General features: G+C 42.4%; 2 protein-coding genes across 4 annotated transcripts in view; both read right to left on the bottom strand.

The window, feature by feature from the left end:
* The window catches only part of FARP2 (FERM, ARH/RhoGEF and pleckstrin domain protein 2), a 152,505-nt gene extending 151,451 nt beyond the window's left edge, over nucleotides 1–1,054 (bottom strand). Inside the window, exon 1 of the mRNA XM_055291246.2 lies at nucleotides 915–1,054. The gene's annotated coding sequence lies outside the window, so the exon portion shown is untranslated. The remainder of the gene's footprint in view (nucleotides 1–914) is intronic.
* Nucleotides 1,055–1,160: 106 nt separating this feature from the next.
* Nucleotides 1,161–19,482, bottom strand: part of SEPTIN2 (septin 2) — a 38,388-nt gene continuing 20,066 nt past the window's right edge. For all 3 annotated transcript variants that reach the window (XM_055291241.1, XM_063645365.1, XM_063645366.1), the window contains 9 exons: nucleotides 18,698–18,821; nucleotides 17,198–17,332; nucleotides 16,926–17,043; nucleotides 12,050–12,151; nucleotides 11,251–11,396; nucleotides 8,929–9,012; nucleotides 6,988–7,045; nucleotides 4,975–5,103; nucleotides 1,161–3,212 (listed from right to left, as the gene is read on the bottom strand). In XM_055291241.1, the coding sequence (XP_055147216.1) occupies nucleotides 5,002–5,103; nucleotides 6,988–7,045; nucleotides 8,929–9,012; nucleotides 11,251–11,396; nucleotides 12,050–12,151; nucleotides 16,926–17,043; nucleotides 17,198–17,332; nucleotides 18,698–18,821 (869 nt within the window). In that variant the 3' untranslated portion in view covers nucleotides 1,161–3,212; nucleotides 4,975–5,001. The remainder of the gene's footprint in view (nucleotides 3,213–4,974; nucleotides 5,104–6,987; nucleotides 7,046–8,928; nucleotides 9,013–11,250; nucleotides 11,397–12,049; nucleotides 12,152–16,925; nucleotides 17,044–17,197; nucleotides 17,333–18,697; nucleotides 18,822–19,482) is intronic.

Here is a 19,482-nt window from a genome sequence, read left to right as displayed (position 1 = left end):
GAGGTTCATTGAACTCCTATGTGTTCTTCAGGACCCTACCCATTCTGCTCTCCTAGCCCGGCCCTGTCACCCACTGTCACCATGTGGCTGTTGAGGGAATAATTAACTTCAGGAAACACCCGGGAACTTAAGAGACTCCTCCTATGGTGCTGTGGATTCCAGAGTGAAACCTGACCCTTCGTTTCCCAGAAGCCCAGGCAGGAGAAATGCTGGCTCAGGGGAACCTCCGTTTCTCCTGAGACAACTATGGGGTCTGAGACCTGAGCACACCGACACTGGGCTCAGCCGTGCGGGATGCTCCCCTCATGTGCCACCCACCTCTGGGGCTTTTCCTCTAACCAGTCCCCAATGACACCACCAGGCCCAGAGTGGTGCACACACCCCAGAACAGAGGATCCCTGCCTGCAGACGGGCAGGGCCGGGTGGGGATAGTGCAGATGAGAGCCTGGCCAGAGGGTGGTACTGACCCCTGGTAGGCTGCAGGGTGTGTGCTGGTGACCTGAGGCTGGCAGTCTGGAGGGAAGGCAGCAGGTGTGGCAGCTATCAGCTGAAGAACTAGAGAGAGCAAGAGTTTCAGTACCCAGGGGTCTGTCTATAAGGAAGCTCAGAAAACACTGATAGCAAGGTAAATGGGGCCCAGGTGGTCCTGGGATGGTCAGTCCAGTGGGCAGCAAGAAGGCTAGAGGCCTTGGAGTGTAGGCGTCCAGCCACCCAGATCAGTTCAGATTTCCAGTTTCCTTTACTCAAGTAGTAGAGCCGCCTTAGCCTATTCTTGAAAATTTATAGGTTAGAAATTTCTTCCTAGATATATTTCAATCATTCACTTACATTTCCAGTAATTTAGTAGTTGCTATTATCAATGCGATCTTTCTTTTCTCACTACATTTTCTAATTAGTAAATAGATATCACTGACCTCTTAGTGTTAATTTTCACCAGATGTCTTGTACTAAGTAGATGATCTGATCACCTGTAAATAATTCCTTTCCAATCTTTTGTGCTTTCTTTTGGGCTGGATCTCCAATACGTACAAAGTTGTCCAGTACTGATGCTATTGATGCAAGTAATTTTTCTTGATTTTATACACAGATGTTGTCAAGACTTTGAATTTTCCCAGAAAACCTCACAACTTTCCCTTGCAAATAACCAAGAGAAATACTCATTTAATATCTAAACAATAGTGCTTTATTGATAAAAGGTTAGGTTAAATGGATACAAAATTACTGTGTAAAATAAGTGTTTTCAAAATACATTTCTACAGGTAGAGACTACCTCTTAGTAAAAGAGCAGTTATCTATTATCAAAAGTATCTATTTAGATTTGGGTAGTAAAACTAAAGGGGATCAGAAGTGTAGCAGTGTGGGTTCTCCCTCCCTGCATAGCTGTTACCAGGAGGCAGCGTGCCTGAAGTACTTTCACTCACATATGCGGGGTTTAGTCACCAGCAAACTTTTCTTTTTTACAGATTTTCCAGCAAAGTTATTAAATGTCAAACTCAAATAATGGACTCTGCATGGATGCACTCTGAAGTCATGGAACACTTTTTCTTAGTTACCTTCACACCATAAGCCATAACATACAGCTTTTGGCTATTCACAATTAAGCAACAGTGAAGGGCAAAGTTAGCAAGAACACCAGATTATTTTCTGTAGCACACCTTCATAACTATTATTATTTAACTGCCTCATTTTATGTTTTTTCTAGCCTCCACAAAAACCATAAAACCCTGTCTCATCCTCAGATTAAGCATTTTTCTCCATCTCCCTACACAACCATTGTCTCCTTTCACCTGTCACTTTCTGGGGTTGAATTTCCCAACTTCAGTAGAAATGATAGAAAAGGCAACCGCTGGAGTGTACCACAGGGAGACACAAGAGGAAAGGTGACACTAAGGCTACAGTGCACAGAAAACAGACCAGGTGTGGCTTCGACTGTGCAGACCTGCCCACTAGCCTATGCTACAGATTTGAAATGTCTTTCGCTTTGACACGACACACGGTTTATATTACACAAAATGAATGAAACGACAATGGCTAAAAATAAATGAGACAGCCTGCACACACAAAAATGATTACTGCTACTTTCCTCCCATCAGAAAATCACTCAAAAAGGGAGTATTTAAAGGAAACCCAAATCAGGAGAACTCGGTAGGCATCAGAGGTTCAAGGCACCAAAGCCTTAGGGCAGGAATACTTTTCAACGCAAGCCGGGCTTCAGGGGCACGCCCACCAACAGACCCCAATTTCCACAGGGGAGGCAGATCTTCTATACCTACAGTTACAGAAAATACACTAAAGTGCAGTATAAAATATAAAAAGGTTGGATTCCGAATAGACCAACTGCTAATTTTCCTTAAAAATATTTTTAATTTGGTTGAGTAAAAATAGTTTACTGAATCTCATTTTGTAGGTAAGAGTCTTATTTGCAATACGGAAACCGGAGCTCATGACTACTTTGATTTTCTCTGTAGCACAGGATAACCAGGATTAGTGGAGAACACTACAAAAAGGGGCTTGCGGTGAGTTCTTTGCATAGTGGTTTTAAAAACAACCTAGCATCAGAATTAAGAGACTTCTTTAAAACTCACCTCTAAAAAAGCGTTTAAGTATAAAGATATATCTCATTAGGAAATTCTATTATGTTTTATTTGGTTAACAGATAAAATCGCAGACGAATCAACAGTATAGAATTATAGCAGCAAAACTGGTTTTAGGTGTCGTGTACAAACATAAAAGCAAGGAAGCAAAGAGTCTCCAAGTGGTCTGATGTGGTAAGCAGATGGCCTTGCCCCAAGTCAGTGCATCTTTCTACATCACTAGGCACACGCCTCTACCACTCAGGAACATTATGGCTAAATTTGAATGTGCTAGATATAAATCAGGAGTGCTCATCAATGGTTAGTCAGTTGTTAAGTCAGTTAAATCAATGAAATTCAGTATTAAGTATACATGCCGATTCTTGGAAATCAATTCTAACATTAGTGGTTAGGGAGAAAGATGGAAAACATTCACTTCACAAAATACAGACTATAACACAGCAATGAAATACATATGTTAAAAGTACTTCATACAAAAAACACATCAAAAATCTTTTAAAAATTAAATTCTCAGGCACAGGTACTGTTAAAATGTGGATGGCACCCTCCCAAGGATTGAAAACACACAGCTGGATCATGCATCTGCAATGTTTTCTTTTTTATCCAGGAAAGTGTTTTCTAGAAAAAAGAAAACAAAACACACTTCAGTGGGAGTGAGGCAATGTCTGCTGCGTTAATCATTAACAGTTCTACTTTTCTCCTTAACAAAGGGCATAAACTGAGCAAAAGGCAGGGCTTACATGACCACAAAGTTAACTAAATCACAACGCCATTCATGAGGCTCTTGGAAACTGGAAATGCTGCAAAACTAAAAAGTATACAGAAATAAAATTTTATCTATCTAAAAGTAAAATTTTCATTCCATAAAGGTTGAAAACCAGAAGCTCAGAGAAAATAAGCAAACACCTGTCACTGCTTCCTGCTTCAAATGAGCTGCATCGCTGAGGCATCCTTGTCTCTTTCCACTGTACCCTCACTTCCCCAGTCACATACCAGTAACTGGTTACACAGGACCAGACTCTAGAGTCAGCAGGCCATCGTTTAAAAGTCATGGCACCATCGGCAAATACTTTTAAACTCTCTGGAGCAGCAACAATTTCCTTATCCGTAAAGTGTGAACTGAGCACATACCCTCAGGACTATTCTAAGGTGTCAATGTGATGATGAAACTAAAGCAACCAACTTGGACTCAGTTGGGGGTGACATGGATGTTTTCTTTACAGTAACTTATTAAACTGTACATACATATTTGTGTGCATTTTGTGTAAATACTGTATTTTACAATGAACACCTTTCCCAGTAAGCTGCAAGAGGATTTGGTGACTAAGGCTCCAGCAAGTCACTCTGGGTCCTTCCTCAGCCACCTGTCCACATGCTTTGGAGGCCTCAAGACTCCCTGCCTTCTGCCTAACCCACCCTGCCGTATGTCGGTGAAGGCTCAACTCCCCTCCCTGTTTTCATGAACACACTCATGCTTCCAGAATGAGGTCCCTGAATTGTAGTGGAGACCTTCTACCAAATTCCCAGTGTTTCATCCTCAGATCTTGGCCAACTCAAACTCTATTTCAAGCTCTGATCAGATCTCTTGTATGTTTGCCTTTACCCCAGTTGCATGTGACCTACCCTCTTCTTTGGACTCTTAGGTCATTACCTGACTTTATCTTTCATGCTTTTCCTCTGGCAAGTGATGGGAGTGGCCACCTGGACAGTTCGGAGAGCCTGCCTGTCCATAAGATACATAAGATACAGGGGAGTGGGCATGTGCCTTTTCCTGGTCCTGAGTCTCTGGAGTCTGCAGATTCTTTTCAAGCAGGCAGACCAGCATACACCACGCCAGACAGATATCTATTCACTAACGACCGTCAGTCGGGACAAAGCTATCTGAGGAACAGGAGGTCAGCAGTCACCATCCAGGGAACCCTTATCTACCTCGCGTAATTCTTCCTCCTTGTGCCATCTTTACTTTTAATCTGTACAAGCTGTTTAATAACACATTTTTATTCCCTTTAGAGAGATGTTTTAACAATTAACAAATTTCCAATACAACTAATAAAGGTGCTTTAATACATGATTTCCTTCTAATGTTGGTATTTGCAAGCTTAGAAAATAACCTGCAAATGTACCCCCAATAAAAGTTGAAATTATTAAAAAAAAAAAAAAAAAAAGACAAAAATATGAAAAATCTTTACTAGAAAGTAGGTGGCAAAGTAGTGGCTTCTGTTTTTCAGGAGCAATCTCTTCTCGTTTAAGATTAGTGATGGAGTTACTTCAAAATGCAAAATATTAATGAGGCTTAAGGAGGAACCTGTCATATTTAAGCTGACACAATAATGTTAGTAACAACTGCCTGTCTTCCAGGCTAAGGGACAACAGGGCCTACCTGACTTCTTGCTATGTGCACATCACCTTACACGTGGTGCCCGAGAGCCCCGCCATCACCATCCCCGCCCTGCATCTGCATCTGCATCTGCGCCTGCATCCTTGCGATCATCTCTTGCATGCGGCGGAGCTGTGAACACACACACATTATAGGTTTTCAAGGTTTGCTGTCTTTGAACATTATTTCTGGGTGTTCCGTGATTCCTAAAATTTCAACTTCTACACTTTCCCAAAACATGACAAAGTTATATAAAGACTTTTTACCAATCAATAAAAAAAAAAACAGCTAAAGAGAAAACCAAGTAAATGATACGAATATGCAAGCCAAACAGAAACAATAACCAAAGAAAGATAAGACAACATGATAAATTTTCTTAAGACGGAATCTCACTCTGTCTCCCAGGCTGGAGTGCAGGGGCCCAATCTCGGCTCACTGCTACCTCCGCCTCCCGGGTTCAAGTGATTCTCCTGCCTCAGCCTCTTGAGTATCTGGGATTACAGGCACACACCACCACGCCCGGCTAATTTTTGTATTTTCAGTAGAGATGGGGTTTCACCATGTTGGTCAAGCTGGTCTCAAACTCCTGACCTCATGATCCACCCGCCTCCGCCTCCCAAAGTGCTGGGATTACAAGTGTGAGCCACCGCGCCCGGCCAATATGAGTTTTCTAACCTAAAAGGAGGGAAAGAGACTGATGACGGTGGGAAATGCAAAGTAAAGGGGAATGGGAATGAGTCAGCTTTTCTGGAGGGCAATGAAGGCCTCACAATAAAACTAATATATATACATACGTATAAATATACATATACATATGCATATACATATACATATATATGTTAAAGGGATGGGATCTTGCTCTTTCACCTAGGCTAGACTGCAGTGGCACAATCATAGCTCACTGCATCCTTGAGCTCCTGGGCTCGGGGGATCCTTCTGCCTCAGCCTCCCGAGTAGCTGGGACTACAGGTGCATGCAGACATGCATGGCTAATTATTTTTTAATTTTTTTGTAGAGATGGGGGGTCTCACTCTGTTGCCCTAGCTGGTCTTAAATTCCTGGCATGAAGTGATTCTCCCACCTTGGCCTCCTAAAGTACTGGGACTATAAGTGTAACCCACAGTGCCTGGCCAAAAATAGTAAATGTTAATTCATCTTTATCCTTATCATTATGATTTGTATGTGTTCAGAAATGCCTCCAGGAAAGAATTATAAAACATTTAACTAAATTTTCTTCAGGTGACTTTGTGGTTATTTTTAACATGTAAATATTTGATCAATATTGAATTAATTTGACCAAAGAAGTATTTTCTTTTTGTTTTCAAAAGGCTAGCCCATTATGATCCTATTGTTTACTGAATAATGTGTTTGCCTTCCAAAACTCCAGCTGATCTGAATGCCACCTTTACAACAGAGCATATTTCCATATTTATGATCTACTTACAAAAATCAGTGACATTACTAAATTGTCTCCAAAGTCTTTCAGCTAAATATATGAAGCATTATGTATGCTATGTAAATATCCATGTTTATTATTATATATAGATGTGTATATATAGTAATAGTTATATGTATCCTCAACAAATTAAAAAAGAAAAACTATAAACTTTAAGTTAATTACCAATGATATCTATGGATGTAAACAAAACACCTTTAGTCACAAGAATAGTACTTTTCAGCTGGGCGCGGTGGCTCATACCTGTAATCCCAGCACTTTGGGAGGCCAAGGTGGGCAGATCACCTGAGGTCAGGAGTTTGAGACCAGCCTGGCCAACATGGTAAAACCCCGTCTCTACTAAAAATACAAAAACAACTAGCCAGGCATGGTGGCGGGCACCTGTAGTCCCAGCTACTCGGGAGGCTGAGGCAGGAGAATCACTTGAACCCAGGAGGCAGAGGTTGCAATGAGCCGAGATCACGCCACCGCACTCCAGCCTGGGCAACGGTGCAAAACTCTGTCTCAAAACAAACAAAACAACCAACCAACCAACCAACCAATAGTACTTTTCTACTTACCTCAGCTTCTTTTTCCAGCAAGATCTGGTCTTTATTCATGTCCTCATTCTCCACTTTCCTAAGAATCGAAAGAAATCAGAATTATAACACTGCAACAAATAGTTATTTGATACTCCCCCCAAAATTCTACTTTAAAATTTAAAATGACATGTATTTATCATTTTTCTTTTTATACTGAGATGGTGTCTCGCTCTGTTGCACAGGCTGGAGCGTAGTGGCATGATCTTGGCTCACTACAACCTGCACCTCCTAGGTTCAAACAATTCTCCCACCTTAGCCTCCCAGGTAACTGGGATTACAGGCACGTGCTACCACGCCCAGCTAATTTTTTTTGTGTTTAGTAGAGATGGGGTTTTGCCACGTTGGCCAGGCTGGTCTTGAACCTCAAGTGATCCACCCACCTTGGCCTCCCAAAGTGCTGGGAATACAGGCGTGAGCCACCACGCCCGGCCTATCATTTTTCTAATTAAAGATATAATGAATAAAAAGGGAACAGAATGATTTAAAAAAAAAGGTTCAAACAACATGAAATGGAACATTCAAGAGACTTTTCTTACTCTAAGCTTGAGCAACACCACTTGCTCTTACCCACTCAAAAAATTGGTATTATCTGAAGAATTTGCTTTGAGATAAGTTATTCTTTATTAATACGAATGTAGTCACCACATTTAAGGAGCAGGATCTGCGTGAGTGAACGAGGGGCAAAGCTCCTCAAGCACACCTGAGAACTGTGCTCTGCAAAGCACACTAATCCCCATCTCTGGGCCAGCGCCTGCTCAGCTTCCAGAGGGTGGAATTTTCTTGCTGCCTCTAAAATCTTTCTTAATGTCTTGTTTCCAAACTCATAATTAGACTTCAATGTGTACAACATATGTATCTGGAAATCCATCAAATTATTAGAATGTGAGAATTTTAATGAATTACAACACAGGAAACTTTTGTTGTTGAGACAGGGTCTCACTCTTGCCCAGGCTGGAGCGCAGCGACCATAGCACACTGCAGCCTGGACCTATTGGGCTCAAGCAATCCCCCTTCAGCCTCCCTAGTAGCTGGGACCACAGGCATGTACCACCACATGTGGCTAATTTAAAAAAAATTTTTATAGAGGCGAGGTCTCCCTATGTTGCCAGGGCCGGTCTCAAACTCCTGGACTCAAGTGATCCACTTGCCTTGGCCTCCCAGAAAACTTACATAAAAACATATTAGAATGGTTAAAAAGAAAAGGTGAGTGAGGGTGGCTGCAGGACTTTGTGAGGATCGAAGCTGCTGCTTCAACAGCCACTGGCTGCTTGGAAGCCACTCATCCTGGCCTCACTCTTAACTCGGGTGCCGCAATTTCCTAATGGGAACAAGTTTGTCCTCATGTACAGAGTGATGCTTTTGAAGGAGGACTTGACACAAGCCTCTGGCCTTTCCATCTAAAGTTTTTGTTTGTTTTTTGAGACAGGGTCTTGTTTTATTGCCCAGGATAAAGTGCAGTGGTGCAATTATGGCTCACTGCACCCCCCAGGCTCAACTGCTCCTCCCAACTCAGCCTCCCAAGTAGCTGGGATTATACGTGTGTGCCACCATGCCCGGCTGAATTAATTTTTTTTTTTTAATTTTTGTAGAGATGGGACTTCACCATGTAATCCCATGGTCTCAAAACTCCTGAGCTCAAGCAATCTCCCTTGCCTTGGTCTCCCAAGGTGCTGGGATTACAGGCATTAGCCACCATGCCTGGCCTAAAGTTTTTATGTGCATATCATTAAATGTACTTTTTCTTTAAAAGGCTAAAAGAGCATAATTTGATTAAATTAACAACTCTTTTATAATAGCTTTTGAGTAGGAAACCAAACCATGTTGCTTAATGGTCGATAAGGCTGAGCTGAACACATAGAGGAGGAGGAACATTGTGGCTCAGGGTGACACGATACAGAGAAAGGGGCACAGTGTGATGACCTGCCGCCTCTCTTGAGTCTCTCAGAACGGAAGTTTTCATAATGAAGGTCCTGGGTCACCTCCTGGAGATCCTGCATGTGGGTGCTGAAAGAGAAGAGGAATGCACCAAGGTGGCATCATGCACATGACATTCTCATGAGAAAAAAAACCACCCATCAAGTACATAGAAGAAACAGTAGTAATTTAAATTACTTGGTAAATTGTACATAAAGCTGCTGGGATTTCAGGATAATAAGTATGGCCGTGGAAATGTCTAGTGAGGTGTAGCTCTCCCTTTCTTCCCCAATAAATGACATACAAACACAGGTCTCGACTGAGTCTCTCAGGGGGATTTCTGCCAGAGGCACTGTCACCCCTGTGTGAGGCCATCACTACCACAGGATGGCAGACAGATTTTAAGAGATTTTCAGGTCAACAATGTCTGAAATAGAAGACGCTCTTTTAAAAGGACTTACGGAAAATGTAATGAAAATATTCATGCCTCCTATAACTCAAAATTTATATATTACTCTCTTATGAGAAAGAAGAGTTGGTTAGCTTCAGCTATGTAGAAGACCATAAAGTGAAGGACTAATACTCTGGATCCAAGAATATTAGCCAACAACTTAACCTTCCATTCATCTTATGAAACACTCTTAAAAAAATTTTTTTTTATTGCCTAGCTTATTCACAATACTTAAGCAGGCAAGAATGAGCAAACATTGTAACACATTCCTATTTATTCAGGATCCAGGGAAATGGATTCAGATAGCCAAGGAGTGGCTCACTCTACCTCACTGTGAGAAACACACAACTGACACTAAAGTCAAGTCCCCAAACCCTGTCTTCAGCCTCCACACCCCCCTCAATAATGGGGATCGGGATAGCCACAAGGATGCAGCCCTGGAGGGGCTGAGTGCGCTTAACTTCTTACACAACCATTAAATCGTGTTTGACACAGCTCGGATAGTAACGTTACTGATTTCAACTCGCTACAAATTGCTAAACTAAGTGAGACATGCGGCAATTATGTAGAAACTTTTAGCTAATCAAAACACTGATTTATCCACATCAGTCATTCTTTGAAGTCCTCTGATTAAAGAGGTATAGTTTAAGCAATACTCTCAGCCTGTTCTTTTTTTTTTTTTTTTGAGATGAAGTCTCGCTCTTGTTGCCCAGGCTGGAGTGCAGTGGCGCAATCCTGGCTCACTGCAACCTCCACCTCCAGGTTCAGGCGATTCTTCTGCCTCAGCCTCCCAAGTAGCTGGGACTACAGGCACCCACCACCACGCCCGGCTAATTTTTTTGTATTTTTAGTAGAGACGGGTTTCACCATGTTGGCCAGGCTGGTTTCACCATATTGGCCAGGTTGGTTTCAAACTCCTGACCTCAAGTGATCCGCCCTCCTGGGCTTCCCAAAGTGCTAGGAGTACAGGCGTGAGCCACCGCACCCGGCCTCAGCCTCTTTTTTCAAGAGTAAAAGCAATGTATGCATGTTACAATATGTGAAATTTATTTATTTATTTATTTTTTATTATTATTATTTTGAGACAGAGTCTCGCTCCATCACCCAGGCTGGAGTGCAGTGGTGCAATCTCGGCTCACTGCAACCTCTGCCTCCCGGTTCAACAGTGATTCTCCTGCTTCAGCCTCCTGAGTAGCTGGGATTACAGGTGCGCTCCACCACGCTCGGCTAATTTTTTTTTGTACTTTTAGTAGAGATGGGGTTTCACCATGTTGGTCAGGCTGGTCTTGAACTCCTGACCTCATGATCCGCCCACCTCAGCCTCCCAAAGTGCTGGGATTACAGGCGTGAGCCACCACACCCAGCCCTGAAATTTATTTTTAAAGGAAAAGACGACTATTTTTTCAGGTCTGTAATTGTTATTAATAATAAATGGAAGACAAAAAGCTAACCAGGGCCATACAGTGAGTCTCAGACTGGTGAGCGGGGCACCAGGTGTGGCTCAGCGTAGAGCAGCGGACCAGGGGCCTGTACAGCCTGACCATTTCCTTACCAGCACTGGGGACCTCTCAGACCCCAGTTTAGGTTCTAGTCTCCTTTTAACATCAAAGATGTAAGATCTTAGCAAGAAGGAAAGGTACTACAGGTTACAGGCCACAGGCAGAAGAGCTAGTTTAGTAGTGCCACAGAGGGCCCCTGGGTGAGGGTTCTCAGCACCAAGCTGCAACAGCCCCACACCACTTCTGCAATGTGAGAAACACTGAGGACGGCAATGAAGCTGCTGGCTGCAACTATCTTTGGGGCCAAGTGTACATCCCATTTGAAATCCATATTCTTCATGCCAAATTCTGCCAGAAGGAACACACCAAATGTCTTACATGAGCATGGTTCTCAGCTTCAGAAAGTCATTGTGCTCTGGGTTCTCCACCTCCACGACACCCCAGGGGTAGAGGCGGCCTCTGACCTTCTTTCCTTTGGCTTCAATCAACTGATTGGATCCAACCACAGAGAACGGGATGCTAGCCTAGAAAGAGGCACACAGAGTAGACAGGCTCCACACAGGGAACCCCAGAGTTCACTGGGAACAGGAGAACATCAGCAGACTTAACACACTGGTATTGACTACAAAATTTAACTGGAAAGCTGGGGGTATGTAACATTTTCTTGAGAAGTGTCAGATACTTTCTACATGGGACAAATTGTATGAAAACAAACTAAACCTACAATAAAATTTCTAAGCTTTAGGTGATAGCTGTATCGATTTTTTGTTTTTGAGACAGAGTCTTGCTCTGTCGCCAGGCTGGAGTGCAGAGACGTGATCTCGGCTCACTGCAACCTCTGCCTCCTGGGTTCAAGTGATTCTCCTGCCTTAGCCTCCTGAGTGGCTGGGACTACAGGTGTGCACCACCACATCCAATTAATTTTTGTATTTTTGATGGAGATGAGATTTCACCATGTTGGCCAGGATGGTCTGGAACTCCTGGCCTCAACTGATCCATCTGCCTTGGCCTCTCAAAGTGCTGGGATTATAGGCATAAGCCACTGCATGAGGCCTTAAAATATATTTAAAGCAAAAATACTATCGTAACTGAACATACCCAGGCAATCTCTCTCACCTTAACATGGACAACAGTAAACAGGAGTTATTTATGTTGTGGATTTGAAGCCAGTTCTTACCTTGAGAAGTCTAGTCTGCTCTTTAAAATCTTCATCTTCATCTGATTCTGCATCAGGTAAGTGATAGATTTTGATGTTATGTTCTTCAATTTCATCCAAAATCTGAGAGAATGACAAAACCAGGATCAATTTTAGCAAACTGCGTATGTTATCGTAGCCAATTCTAACTCATCCTGTAAGAAATATATCAGAATCATCCAAACGTCAATAATCAAACTGATTACCAAAGTTACTGTCAAATAAATTGATAAAACTGCGGCCGGGCACGGTGGCTCATGCCTGTAATCCCAACACTTTGGGAGGCCGAGGTGGGCGGATCACAAGGTCAGGTGAAACCCTGTCTCTACTAAAAATACAAAAAATTTAGCTGAGTGTGGCAGCGGGTGCCTGTAGTCCCAGCTGCTGGGGAGGCTGAGGCAAGAGAATGGCGTGAACCTGGGAGGTGGAGCTTGCAGTGAGCCGAGATCACCCCACTGCACTCCAGCCCGGGCGATGGAGCAAGACTCCGTCTCAAAAAAAAAAAAAAAAAAAAAATTATAAAACTGCTAGAAAGGTATTTATACTTGAATTTTGAGGATCCTCTGTACAGAATAAAAATAACATTAGCAATAATGCACCACTACCCTCAATGTACAAAGCAGCAGGAGGACTAACAATAGCCCCAGCACAACAGCTAAAATGGAAATCATACCACAATCAACCTCAAGAAGGGGTAATTGCCACAGAGAAGTTACAGGCATAAGAAGACCCTGGAGAACAGGCAGGAGTCTTAAAAGCAGAGAGAAGGGAGAGGTAACCAGATGGAAAAAAAGAAAGAAAGAAAAAAAATCTCGTCAAAGGCACAGATTTTGAGAATAACAAGAAATTCAAAAGGTTGGAATCTAAGACATCCAGTTGGATAAGGGAACAAAAACTGGAGTTACAAAGTGGAGAGTACCATGAATACCAGGCTAGCGACCTGGGGATCTGTATTTCATTCAATAGGCAGCCAGCAGTCAGCAGCAAAATCCCACAATCTGACCTATCAAGCAGGCAGTAGTGTGGGGGATGGGGCTTGGGGGGAGAAAGAACTGGGCTGAAGTTGAAATACGAATGCATTCATCCAATCACTTAAAACCCTAGCACTCAAATGCCCACTACATGGTGGGCATTCTAACAGGAACCAGGCAGGCCACAGTTTTGTTTGGTCTCACCCCAGTACCTGAGCCATTCAGGGAAGAGAGAACAAAAGCAACATGAGCAGAAAATATCCCGACCTCAAACTGTACACTGGATTTGCTTTCTGGTTTTTAAGAATAGAAAGCCTTAACATGATCTAAAAAGGGCCTTGAATGGTCAGAGATTTGGTCTTAGCGCAATGTCTGCACTAATTCAGAACTCCAGAAAAGGCCCTCCCCTCTACACCCTTTACTCTGTAACTCAACCTTCAGTCTTTTCATAAATCCTTATTCCTAAATGGGGGGAACCATCTTATCTCCGGGAGAAACTGAGCAATAAGAAACATGAACTTGCTCACCTGTCCTCATCTCACAGCCCCTTTCCTGGTCTATTATCCATCCATGCTAACCTCATCTTTTGTCCTATGCTGGCCTCATAAAGATGGAGCTTATACTTTGGAGGAGAGAAGAGTTCGGAAACATTTAGTAAGCTATTTAAAAGTGAGGAGAGGAGTCAGAAAGTGATGAGTAAAACATAATTTACACATTTCTCAGTCTGGATGATTTCAAGAATTGTGGGACCCTTTAAAGAGACAGGGAAGTTGGAAGGACAGGAGTTCATTGGTGGTCAAAAGAGGACTCCTGTGGGCAAATGTGGTTCACAACAAGAAATAAGATACTTGGAAGGGCAAATCAGAAGCCACAGAAATAATGTGATCAAAATAATATTAAGGAATACTGACCTTCAGGGATCAGGAAGGAAGGTGGTAAAAAACAGCAGATAGAAAAGCAAACACAGTGGCTCAGCAGCCAAGAAAGGGACGTTTCAGGAGTAGAACTGCCAATCACACAAACCCCACAGGTGGGGCCCACATCTGAGAACTGAACTGTTGGCCAAGCCCATGAGAGCAATTGCAGGTGGATGACAGGAAGCCTGAGTGAACAGGATCATGGGGAGGGCAGGTAACAGCTACCAGTAAGTGTCTGACTAAAAGAAAGGCTGGTGAAGGCAAGAGGCTAGTAGAGGCTGGCAGGAGGCAAGAGGTTCTTTTAGATAGGGCAGAATGAACAAACTGGTAGGCATCAAGGAGAAACTGGAGGAAGAGAAGTGATTAAAGAGGCCCAAGAAGGAAAGGATAAAAGCTCGAAGTATTTCAATTCATCTCAGATGTTGTAATCAAGCACTAAATGTTCTGGACACAGGATTAGAGATTAGAATTAGAGCATTCTAACCCTGACACCACCCCCATTTCTGCCTCACAGAAATTTAATGTAGCAGAGTACAAAAGGTAAAGTTCCCTTAAGTGGGAATTGCTACAGCATTTATTAGCATAAAAATGTCTATGCTTCCAGGGGTTCTTCAAAGGTTCAAATACTTCCTAAAAAACTGGCAGGCACTTGAGACAATTTAGGAAAAGGCTGCCAAACATGACTACATGCTGCTTAAAAACTGCTTTGGAAAAAAGCACCAAGAAAAATGTGAAAAAATGAAAGTCGAACCAGGTGAAATCATCTGCAGCGTGATAGTCAACATCTAAAAATAACAAGTGTATCTGTTAAGTCAATAAAAAAGCAAGAGCCAAGCCCCTGCAACCTGAGAGAATACACCAACCGACATCAACACCAGGACAGATACTTACATCGGCAATCAAGGAAAGGCAAATTCAAATGAGATACAATTTCTCAGACGGGAAACACATTACAAAAACTGGCAACATAACCATGACAGTTTTAGGGGGTGGAGAGAAGAGTACACTTTGGAAATGTAAATTGTTACAAACTTACTTTAGAGCAAATTTAGTCATCCTTCAAAAATTTAAATGTATACTTATTTCCTAAGAATTCGTTTGGCTCACACAATTGTGAAAAGACAGATGTGCACCAATGTTCATTACAACAATTATGCAACAAATCTATTATGTGCCAGACATTATTTGGAACTCTGGGAATATGTAAGTGAACAAAGCAGATTCCTGATCTCAGGACCTGAGGTCAGGGGTCAGGAGAAGCCAAAAAATACACTTTATGCGGTGTGGCGGGAGTGCTACCAGCAGAGCAGGGGATGGAGATGTGAAATCTTGTGTGCAGCGCTGCGCTCAGTGAGGGAGTTGCCTACACAGATCTCTGAGGGAAGACTGTTCCAGGCAGAGGGTATCACTAGCAAAAGGAGCGATCAAGGGGCAAAGAAACAGTAAATTTGGTCAAAGAAAAAAAGGGGCCAGAGCAAAACAAAAAGTAAGCCAAATATCCAACAACAGGAAACTGGACAAGTTAGAGTATATTCATACAGTGGAATGCTGTGCATCCAGTAAGAATTAGGATACAGTATATATGAGGATGCTTCCAAATATTTTTAAATAGAAAAATCAAATGGCAGAACAGTATTACTATGTGATTTCATTCTGCAAAACCAAAAACATAAGCTATGTTATAGAAGGATATACACTTAACAGTTGTTCTTTCTGTGGGTAATTACAGATTTTTTTTTTTTTTTTTTTTTTTCCTTGGGACGGAGTCTTGCTCTGTCACCCAGGCTGGACTGCAAACAACCTCCGCCCCCTGGGTTGAAGCGATTCTTTTGCTTCAGCCTCCTGAGTAGCTGGGACTACAGGTGCCCGCCACCACGCCCAGCTAATTTTTGTAATTTTTTAGAGATGGAGTTTTCCCATGTTGGCCAGGCTGGTCTCGACCTCCTGACCTCTGGAGATCTGCCTGCCTCAGCTTTCCAAAGTGCTGGGATTACAGGCGTGAGCCACCACACCCAGCCTAGAAAATTCTTTTATTAAAAAACCTTTTTTTTTTTTTTAGAGACAGGGTATTGCTATGTTGCTGAAGTTGGCCTCTAACTTCTGGGCTCAAGTGATCCTCCTGCCTCAACCCCCTGCTGTATCCCCCTACCCTGCCCCAGCAACTGGGATTACATGCACATATCGGTATGTTCATTTAGGGATCGTATTTTTATGCACGTACCGGTATGTTCAGTTAGAGATTTGTATTTTTATGCACATACCGGTATGTTCAGTTAGCGATTTGTATTTTTATGCACATACCGGTATGTTCAGTTAGGGATTTGTATTTTTATGCACATACCGGTATGTTCAGTTAGGGATTTGTATTTTTAGAGTTTAGCATATATAAACTATTTGGACTTTCTTAAGGAGCATATAATTAGAACAAAGTAAGCAATTTAAAAATATATAGCAGAGAATCAATAAAGAGGCTTTACAGACACACACGGAAGAGGGCACTAAAACTGGGACACCACAGGAGCTGCTGGGGGGGTGAGAGACGCTTCGCTGGCTGACAACTGCTATGTTTCCAAACAGAACAGAGAACCAGTCTACTTAAGATACATCCTTGTATGGGTCATTTGCAGTAAAGAATTTAGGTAAAATAACAAACTTCATGGAGAGATCACATTTCTGTATTTGAGTCATTTAACTCCCATGGAATGTACTTGTGTGTAACCAACTGCTACTCACTGAGGACATTTTAAATATAAGAATTTAACGAATAGAAATTTGATACCTTCATGAAGGCAAAAATTAAACTTTGTAACTATTAGGTTCTCCTTGAAAACCACCACTAAAATGCAGGAAAAATTCTCCCGCCCTGCCTCCCGACACCTGAGCAGACTGAGCCTGCGAACACACTCCGTTCTTCATCCCCATGCCCCCGAGTCGCACCCAGAGGGGGAGCAGGAGGCCAGCTTCACTCACCCTTTTCTTCAGTCGCTCCCGTTCCTTCAGAGTGAGAGTGTCAGCTTTTGCAATGACAGGCACAATATTCACCTTGTTGTGTATTGCCTTCATAAACGCCACGTCTAAGGGCTTAAGTCTAAAATTAATTTTAGAAGTGTCACTTATTTAAAAAAAATACATACAAAACTCTTCTCTCTCAAATTATCTTAATTCTTATATTAAAATACAGTTTGGGTAAAACTTACAAACCCATGTAGTAAAGCATTTCTCCACGGTAAACAATTACTTACCCATGTCCAAAAGGCGAAATAAAGTAAAAGCAACAATGCACCCTATTATCAATGATGTGCCGCCTGTTCAAGCCGCTCTCGTCATGCAGGTACCTCTCAAATTGCTCATCAATATAGGAGATAATTGTCTTAAAACTGAGAGAAACAGAAACATTAACAATAATCATAGGGTATAAAACAGGGGGTCCCTGACTTCAAAGGGAAAACAAGTGCTTCCGCCCAAATATATATAATTTAATAATTCATTTTCAAGATGAGAACAGAAGACTGACTCCTAGATTTGGCAAATGGAAGTTTTTGGAAACTATGCCAAGCATAACTGCCCCTAAGTGCTGAGAGTCAAAAGCCTGAATGGAATAGGTTATGATGCACCTGAGAGAGGGCCAGTGTAGACAGGGCTGCCAATTCTGTTTTTTTTGGGACTGAGTCTTGTGCTGTTGCCCAGGTTGGAGTGCAGTGGCGTGATCTCGGCTCACTGCAACCTCCGCTTCCAGGCTTCAAGCATTCTCCTGCTTCCGCCTCCCGAGTAGCTGGGATTATAGGCACACGCCACCACACCCAGCTTATTTTTGTATTTTTAGTAGAGACAGGGTTTCACCATGTTGGCCAGGCTGGTCTCGAACTCCTGACCTTGTGATCAGCCCACCTCAGTCTCCCAAAGTGCTGGGATTACAGGCGTGAGCCACCACACCCGGCCAGGGCTGCCAATTTTTTTCAGGAACGTGACTGTGAAGAGGGGCAGAGGAACAGGGTGGTAGAAAACATGGGTCAAAAGCAGGTTTATCTGAGCTGGGAAACAGCATTTATCTGAGCTGGGAAACAGCATTTATCTGAGCTGGGAAACAGCATTTATCTGAGCTGGGAAACAGCATTTATCTGAGCTGGGAAACAGCATTTATCTGAGCTGGGAAACAGTACAGCACTTTCACATGTAAGAAGGGAGAAATTCCTCAATGTAGGAGAAAGACAACAGAACCTTCCCCTTTTCATCTAGTGGTGGAAAGCTGATGCTTTATGTTGACAGGATTAGAACCAGGAGGGAGTTTGTACAACAAAAGCGGCATTCTTTGCACAGTACAGGTGACAGACTGCTCTATCTTCTACTTCTTCATTTCCTTATTTGTGAAGATGATGCCAATGAGTGGTCATTTAGACACTGTGACTCAACCCACTCTCTAACAGGTGTCACTTCCTTCCATGCAGAAAGGAGGTACTACAGTATCTTGTTCACCAGCCACGGCTCAAATCCAGGTGTTTCACTTATACTAGCAGTCTATGGATGACTGGCTTTGCGATCTCAAATCACAGTACAGTACCAGAAAAAAATTACTCTCCATAAAATTCCTTATTTAAAAAAATCAACATTTAACACGCTTTAAATTGTCTAGCTGTTTTATTATATACAGCAATCCCAAACTTAATAATCACTCATTAACACTACCTATAAATTTAAGTACATTAAATAAACAAATGCAGATCCCCGGGCACGGGGGTGCATACCAATCTCTGCAGTTGATAGCATCACCATAGCCAGGGGTATCGACCACTGTCAGGCGTAGCTTGACCCCTCGCTCTTCAATTTCAACAGTTGAAGCCTCAATCTGGACGGTTCTTTCAATTTTTTCTAGAAAAGAAACAAACTTAATAGGGAATATAAGCAGCATGCGAAGAGGAAAGCTCACGTTAATAACACTCTTACAACAAGTGACTTCAGAGTCTACTACCTCTCTGCATTGGTAGGTTCTCCAAAGACACCATGGGGATTATGCAAAAATGATCCCAGATAAGTCAGAATGGGGAAGGTTAAAGCTAAGATTATTGTGCTACTGGGGAAGGTTAAAAACACAAATATTAAAAATTATAATTTCTGTTCCTGGGAAAAAGAAAGCAATTTACGAATTCATTTAAAAACAGAATTCAAAAATATTCTGAAAGGGCTACATATTCTTGTAGCAGCCCAAGTCCTAGGCTCTCACTATGTGTGCCTAATTCATTCAACAGTCATTTGTGGATGCTGGTGTCCTGTGCTGGAACTTCCTGACAGTAGATGAATTAGAACATCTATCCTAGTAATCTTCTAGTTACACAGCATTTTTGATGTAAAACATTCTCACTTAATCCTTCCATCAAATATTTAACATAGGCAGAAACTACTTATTACATTTTACAGACAAAATAAACTCAGAGAGGATGGATCCATGGATACGTGTCAAAGAAAGTCTACAATCCAAATCCAAGGACCTCGGTGCAGCACACCTACCCCATTAAAAGTGTTCTCCTTGTGT

This window comes from Symphalangus syndactylus, chromosome 8, assembly GCF_028878055.3.
Source record: "Symphalangus syndactylus isolate Jambi chromosome 8, NHGRI_mSymSyn1-v2.1_pri, whole genome shotgun sequence".
Lineage (NCBI taxonomy): Eukaryota > Metazoa > Chordata > Mammalia > Primates > Hylobatidae > Symphalangus > Symphalangus syndactylus.
The sequence above is the reverse complement of the archived record's forward strand: the minus strand, read 5'-3'. Positions and strand labels throughout refer to the sequence as shown.